Source organism: Pygoscelis adeliae, unplaced genomic scaffold (assembly GCF_000699105.1).
Source record: "Pygoscelis adeliae isolate BGI_AS28 unplaced genomic scaffold, ASM69910v1 Scaffold350, whole genome shotgun sequence".
NCBI lineage: Eukaryota > Metazoa > Chordata > Aves > Sphenisciformes > Spheniscidae > Pygoscelis > Pygoscelis adeliae.
The window spans coordinates 718,747-726,695 of NW_008823889.1; the positions used below are offsets into that span (position 1 = coordinate 718,747).

Sequence of the window (7,949 nt, forward strand, 5' to 3'; positions counted from 1 at the left end):
TGATCTTGTGAGCACACCAAATGAAAATGTGCCCTGCTATCACCCCTTAGTCAAACCCGAGTATGAATCCAGCATAATCTACGTTTGGATTTTAGCAAATTAATTAACAAGTGGTAGCTAGCCTTTTGAAAGCTTAATTTTGTATGTCCATACTAGAGGCAAGGTCCACGTGTAAAGGTGTAAAGTAAATCTCAAAACCCACTAAATCTTGATATATCTAGTCTCATCCCTTCACGTTCCTTGCCGGTACCCTCACTTATCTGAGGTCTGTGAGGAAAGGTACAGCAAACACTCTCCGTTCATGCGTTGTTCATCAAAGTGCCTGCTGATCTTTCAGGTATCATAGAAATATTTTTAATAATAATAGGTCAGAGCTTTAAGTTTGCAAAGGGTCTGGGAGGCAGCTGTATCAGACTGGTAATAGTTCTCTCAGCTGCATTGCTAGGGGATAGTCAAGGTTTGGGGGACTCTCTAAATAAAACAGTACACAGTAAAGCAGACCTTTGTTTTCTGGGTGGGGGAGTGATTGGAAAGATGCAAATGTCAACAACCTGGAGGCTGGAAGCTCTTTTTTTATTTTTTCTTTTTTTTTAAATCTTGGCACTTTATCTCCCACTTCAGAACATATTCATTAGAAATTATACATTGGACTACACATTCAGTTAAACTATTCATTAGAAACTCTCTCAGCTGAAAGTCATTCAATCTTCTTCCAGAGGCCCCAGAGGTAGATAATTGATGCCATTGAATTTCATACAAAACTTGGAATTTGACCCACCAGGTCCAGAAATAGATTATTTAGGAAATTACAGTCATGGTGAACTGACAAGTGTCCACACCCATGAGCTGACAGATGGGATTTCAGATCCTGTGTTGTTAGAAATAATAATCCTAGACTTTCTTGCTAGCAGGATCCTTTGCCATTAGATTGTCATCAGCAGACCCCTGCTTTGGAACATTATGTAGTTTCAGTGATTATTTTACCCTTCCCATCTGGGAAGCAGCTGCCTTCCAGAGTATTCCTTCTCAGAGTCCACCTGGCTTGACTGAAGAACCTGCCATTACCTATTTATAGTTAGTAGGGGATGCTCATCTAGAGCATCTGAATAGAGCGCCAGCTAGCTAAAGACAGAAGAGACGTTTCATTTCTGCTTTGGATTTGGCTCTGTATTGCCATATTGTGTGCTGGCGGACCACTGGGAGTCCTAACCAACCAACCAGTCCTGTTTTATGGAATATTTATTAACCATTAGCTTTACAGTGTCTGGATGGTAGAGTCTGTGAATGCACAAGGACCTTGTGATCCATGCTACCTTTCCAATGGCTTTACAGAACCATTCCACTTAGACAGCAGAGTTGGGAAATACATACCTGTACCGGCATGTTTGAAAGTGCTTGGTACGCATCTTGATGGATGATAGATATGTTGTAAGTTGCCTTTTTGTTGGGCTCGTCAAAGCAAGGAAATGATTTCCGTGCATCTGTTGGCTCATGATCAGTAGCTGCAATGCTCCTTAAACAAACAACACATTGGCAAGCCTTCATTGTATACCTTTCAAATCTTATCTGCAATTTCTAAGCATAATTTTTTAGCAATTTCACAAACTAAAGTCAACTACAAATATTTGTGTGTACTTGCTCATTCATAAAAGTAGGTGACATCAGAAATGCACAAGCTGACATCATATAGGCACATATAACATGTATACCTCAAAGTCTGTCATCAACATCCTCTAGGTTTCAGAGCAAAAGGTAAAGCCAATTGCTTACTATGAAATATCTTAGGAGCCAGGCAATAAGATACGAATGACCCCTCATGGATGGTAAAAATTTTGCTCACCTTCCTGATGATCTTTCCCATTGATTTTTGTGCCTAAAATAAACTACTGATGGTATCACCTGAAAGGAAATTAAGGTCCTGGTATAAGGATGTTTACTTAAGTCACTCCATGTATTGTTTACCCACTAGAGCATATCTTGGGATTGGAGTCTTGAACATCTCCTGAGAAGACACCCTGGCATTCCGTAAGTGCTGCTACAATCTCATCCTGCTTGTGTGTTTCTTTTTCTACAGTTACCACATAGTTTTCTGCTGGTGCTGTTATGCTTCCCTGACTCCATTAATGAAACTGCTGGAGAAAGCATGGAAAGTTCAAGTGAACATCCTAGTACATAACTGATGCTATGCTAGCTGTGTTGAGGGGTTTAGAAAGTCATCTCAGTTATGCAAAAACAACCGGAGGAGCTAGACAATAGGGGCCACATTAAAAAATAAGGTGAAGGTTGTGAATGTTCGTATCATGTGCCTGTTTCTCACAGTGACATCGGGCTCCCCCATTAATGAACCATAGAGTGGCAGAGTGTATCCTCCAGTGATTGATGGTGAAAGGGATCACAGATGCTTCTTCAATTAATCTGGAATGTTGAGCATTTTCTGACAGCACTTCTACAGCTGCTCCAACTATATTAAGGTAGTTTTTCTTTCCAAAAAGCAATTAAAAGTGTACATCATAAATTACAGATCTGCAGCAATCCTACAAGCTCACTTGACACCAATTTTTCAATGTTTCTGTTGCCCTTGGCATTTCCCTGTGACGGTTAAATACTAAACTGATCATTAGGAACTTGTAGCAGCAAGGGTCATTTGCAAGTCTGATGGAGGTAATATGTCTGGGTTCTTACCGTTCATGTTCATTGGAATAGTAACTCGAAAGTTCATGGGCAGAAAGCACAATGAACATTCACCTTAACATAACTTCAGGCTCAGAGCTTCTTCTGCTTGGTAAATTGTTTGATGTCACTCTCTACTTTTTGTAGGATTTGAAAGCTATTTCACAATTAAGTTAACTTCAAGTCCCCAGGGCAATATTTCACAGCTATTGCTTAAAAAATTGGCTATATATTTTGACACATTTATATCTTGTTCCTACAGACTGATAACACTGTGATATCTCCATTGATTTATAAGGTGATAATCCATCTATCCTCATATATTTGTGGAAGCAGACAGACATCAGCAGTGCAAAACCTTAGCACTATCATTCCTATGGGGTAGATGATGAGAACTCCAGGCTATGGCATGCATAGAAGTGGTACTAGAAACATGAAATGCTATAATTTCTCTTTCAAACTGTATAATGTAGTTTTTAGATAAGATTTTCTTCACTGCTTGGTGGCTTCTGCCCTTCTACTTGCTGTTGATGTCCAGACCTTTAAATGTGAACTAGAGGTGACAGTTGTAAATATCATAGTAATAAGAAGTGAAGATCTGGCTGAGACTGTATCCAGCTGTTGTTCCCAAAATAAAACAGTGCTGCATTTAGAACCATGATGAATTTCCCCCCTTTTTTTTTTCCCCCAACGCACAGGGGGTTGGTGCAAAATCCCATCCCCTTGAGCTATTTAAAGCATTTTTCTCCTAGTCTTTCTCTACATTCAGATTCATTGCTGCTTCTGAGAAAATTTTCTCCTTGAGGAAGAAATCCAAGAGTGCTACTTCTGTACACTAAAGAATATTTTGCCTTTCCCTAATCAATAAAATCCTAAATGCAAGTCTCCCTGTTAGAAATGTGCCCAGCTGAGTATCTTTTCTAAGCCTCTTGTTCTCCTCTTATGGAGGACAGCAAGAATTCCTATAAAAGGGAAGCCATACCTTCTCACTAATAGTAATGCAAAATCAAAACCAGCTGCTGTGACATGTTCGTATTATCTGTAATATTAAGGAGAAAATAAAAGAGGGGGTTAGCACATTCCTTGAGAGGAACTAATGAGTTAAAAGAACCCATTACACAAGGCAAGGACTCTTGTTGTGCTCCTTTCCCTAATGTCTGAAAATAACACAATGGTAATGTATTTATGCTCACTGCATCATGCAAAGTAGGGAAGGACTGTTGTTTCCCTTTCATCAATGGGGAAATGAAATGCGCAGACAGAGGAATAGCTTTACCAAAGGACTTCAGTGCTTACAGCTGGATTCAGGCACCCACAGGAGGATCTAGGCAGGTCTATGTCTAAAATCTGCATTCTCAAAGTTTCTGCTTTCCTGCTCCCTACCCGCACGCACAAGTCAATTTAATACCTTGTGTTCCCAAGGTATCTCAAGATCCGCTTCTGGGCATGTCCAAAAGCACCTTTGTCCTGATGGGGATTGTGTGATCTGTCTGAACAGGATTCCCAAATGAGGTGTTCTTATCCCTAAGCATCCCAACGATCCCAGACTTGCAGGCATGTTCAGCAGATGTCTACCTGTTTTCCACAAAATGTGGTGGGAGATTTGGATCTAAGCAACAGCAGAGCCTGGACTTGTGCCCAGTTTGTAAACAAAAGGCATTATAGCAATGCTTTGGCAAACCTTTGCCTTCACAGATAGACAGCTGGGGAGCAGCTCAGCCCTGGGAGCTGACTTTCCAGTGTTATTAATTCTCTCAAAAGGTCCCACTGCTTCTAACACTGCCCAGAAGGGATGAGGGAGTAGGTTAATTACACGTTGGCTCTCATTTTCACCTCAGCCCCCTTCTCTCTAACATCCGCTATTAATAGACTTGCTTGACTTTTGCTATTACCTGATCTGATTTGTATTTACTTACAACATGACAAAAAAGGAACTATTTGGTTGAAATTTTCCAAGGGTGATGTCTGCCTCAGGCAAAGGTGAAATAAAAAAAATAATTCCAGTCAGCATTGGTTTTGAGTAGAAAGCCAGGGGAAAGTGCAGTTTTAATAAGTAATAAAACCCTTCCCTCACCATCCTTCCTCACTTCATCCTATCACCTACCCTCATGGCACATAGCAGCAGCTTGGCTGGTGGTTGCAGCACCACTTGGCTGGTGGTTGCTTTCATTTCAAAGCTGTACTTATCACTATCATGTACATCGCCTCTTCCACCCCCACAAACAATCTGCCCAAACTTAACCAAATGAAAAGCATTTCAGAAATCACCCTTCACTCATTCTTATTAGAGCCCTTCTCAAGCCTAACAAACAAACTCACATGCTCAAGTTCCCTTCTCTATTGAGTGTTTTCAGACTGCTGGCTAGGATCATCCTTGCAATTGTAGTTTCCAGCATCCAAACCAAGCAGTAGGAACCCTCTTGAAGTGAGCTCACATTTTATGCTTTCTTTAGCTTATGAAGTTCTCCTTTCTTCCTGACGTCAAATGCTTGGTCCTTGTCTTCCTACACTGTCTGGATCTGAGGGATGGGCACTCCCCTCTCCTGCTCTGTGACTCAGGAGACCTGTGTTCTGGTCCTGCTGTTCTGGAGTTGTGACAGACCTGGGGCAATTCATTTAATATCTAGGTATCCTTCACCAATAAAAAGGAAGTAATACACCTCCACTTAGAAAGATGCTAAGAGGTTACACTCTAAAACTGCTGTGGGGATGTCAGATGCTCAAAGTATAAAACCAAAGCACCTTCTGAGTCAGAGCAATACTGAGGTGTAGATGGAGGAAAACAAGAGGGAAAGACAAGGCAGGGGTTACATGGCTTCTTCCCAGATCAGAACTATGTTTAAGTACGAAAAATCAATGCTTGCTTTTTCCTCTACCTCTTGGATTTGCTGCTGCTGGTGCCTGTCGCTGCTGCTATTCCTGGCATTGCCTGTCAGAGGCTGAATGGAGCTGATGCGACTCTCACTCATGACACCATTGTCCCACGAGGGCAAACAAGTGCTGTGAAAACACACCAGTGTTTGTCTCTGTGTTCCTGCTACAGGGCCTTGGAAAAGTTTAGCCAAGTTTATCTTCTAGCCATAAAGGCTGGAATTAGTCACTTCAGAAACGTGAATATTAGAAAATGGATGAGTGTCCTCTCCATATGTTAACTGCAAAGAAATGCCTCTGAGCAGCGGGCAATGGCTTTTTCAAGCTTCCACCTTGAAGTAGTGCAGACCTGGGAAGCGGAATGGGTTAAATGAACTGGCAGAGGTTTTGTAATCTTTCAATAACTATTGATATCTTAAAAAAGAAGAGCTGGAGCACAAAAAACCCTAGTCAAAGATAACCTTCATTGTTTGGACTTTCCTACCCATAATTTAAATCAGCTGCAAGAGGAACAGGGAAGTTCTGGTTTGGATATTCCTCAGGCTTACAACATCAAGGAGGCACGATGTCAGGAAAACTATCACAAGAGCATTTTATACCAAAACTTTTACCTTGGGGAGTGACAGGAGAGAGTGGTGAGAGCCGTATGCTATTTATTGTACTACAGAGATAAGAAAAGGCCTTAATCCCTCCAGCTTTCTGAGGGAGCCATTCGTAAAGCTCAAAGGTAACCTGGGACCAGTAGAGTCTGAAAAGGTTTTTCAGAATAATAGTAACAAACCCCTCATCTCTCCACCCCACATTCACTTGTCAACAGGTTTTGAATGCAGCATCTTCCTTAGGGAATAAGAAAATTAAAGAACAGCCCAGAAATGTCAGCAAGTTGGTGAGAGACAAGACTGAGAAGCTGAAACAGGAATAGAGCAGGCCTGAGCAAGTAGAAGTAGAGAAGAAAGTTTAATAAATAAAACTGCTTTACTTGATCTGTCCGTTCTCAGTGTAGGTGGTCCTATAAAACCCAACCAGGGAACCATTCAGCCAGCCTTGAAACTTCAGGGTGAGTATGTAGGGATCACTTTCATCAGTGACAGAGAGCTCTGCTTCTGCCTTCATCACTATGTACTCTTGCGGCTTGTACCCAAAGCAGTCGTTCAGAGCAATCTGCTGTCCTGAGGATTTCCGGAGTGTGGGCATTTCTGTAATCTTGGTCTCTCGCAGGTGGAGCCACAGGTAGCTGGTAGGTTTTTCCAAAGCAATAGAAATACTGACTGTCCCAGTGTAAATGTCTGTCTCCATTTCAGGCTTCATTTCCAGATCATAGTGGACAGGCTTGACATAAGTGGGTAGCCTAAAATGTCTCCAGTCTCCAGTCTCATCATTTTTAGGAGGACAGGGACCCAAATCCACTGGGGGAGGAGGGTCTGTTGGCTGATCTGTTCCCTCTGAAGGTTGCTGAGATCCCACCTCTGAAGGTCTGCTCAATCCCACGCCAAGCCCCACAGCAAGACCTACAATGACCACGACACCACAGATGACAGCCACATGCTTTGTCTTCATGCAGTACCTCTTGGACTTCTCATCCTCAAAATCCATGCCCTCCATCTCTGTTCCTGGGTCTGTTCTCAGAGCAAAACATTAACCATAAAAAAGCTTATTAGTCACTTCAGCACTTGCATTCAGTAAACTCAGCAGACTTGGTTTGTATTTTAATTGTGTAGCTATAGCTGTTCTCTGCCCGTCTCCCCCACCTCGCTTTCCATGAGACACTCAATTAATTAAAGACAACATGCATTTGGAGGAAATGTGAATGATCAAAAGGAGCGCAGCTGGGCTGGGAGACGGAGGGAACCGACACAGAAGAACATTGTTCCTGCCGTGCTCCCCTTATAAGCAGCACAACCCCACCCCCAGCCCCTCCTGCTCTGGCCTGAGTTAAATATAAAACAGTGCTATGTTAATCAGCAGTTAGGAGATGATCAGATGCCAAAGCTCTGTCAGCAGCTTTCAGAAAGAGTTTGCAGATAGAGGTGTAACTGCTCCAAACCCTCAACCTTTGCCACTACCTCTTCCTTTTTTTCCCCTGCTGTATCTTGTTTGGGTTTTTGAGGTTTGGATTTTTTTTACTTTTTCCTCTTACTAGCAAAGATTTCCTTGAACCTGCACCCTATAGTTTGTGAAATGACATCTCCAAAGTCTCAAAAATCCAGCAAAAATCACATACATCTTTCAAGGCCTTTTCAACTGTTTCCCCTCTTTTCTAGGCTCATTTACCTTTGCCGAGTAATTCGAGGCAGTCACGGGCAGAAGAATGCACAGTGGAACAATAAATTTTGATCACTGACTTCAAACTTTAAAATATGTCTAATTCCTCTCCCCCTCTCACAGGGCCAATTTCCAGGAGATTGCTC

At 42.1% G+C, this 7,949-nt stretch overlaps 1 protein-coding gene across 1 annotated transcript in view; it reads right to left on the minus strand.

Annotated features, from left to right (window-relative positions):
* The window catches only part of ENPEP (glutamyl aminopeptidase (aminopeptidase A)), a 37,030-nt gene extending 29,646 nt beyond the window's left edge, over positions 1-7,384 (minus strand). Inside the window, exons 1-2 of the mRNA XM_009334833.1 lie at positions 6,521-7,384; positions 1,372-1,513 (exon numbers count right to left, since the gene is read on the minus strand). Coding sequence (XP_009333108.1) covers positions 1,372-1,513; positions 6,521-7,143 — 765 coding nt within the window. The 5' untranslated portion in view covers positions 7,144-7,384. The remainder of the gene's footprint in view (positions 1-1,371; positions 1,514-6,520) is intronic.
* Positions 7,385-7,949: the final 565 nt, after the last annotated feature.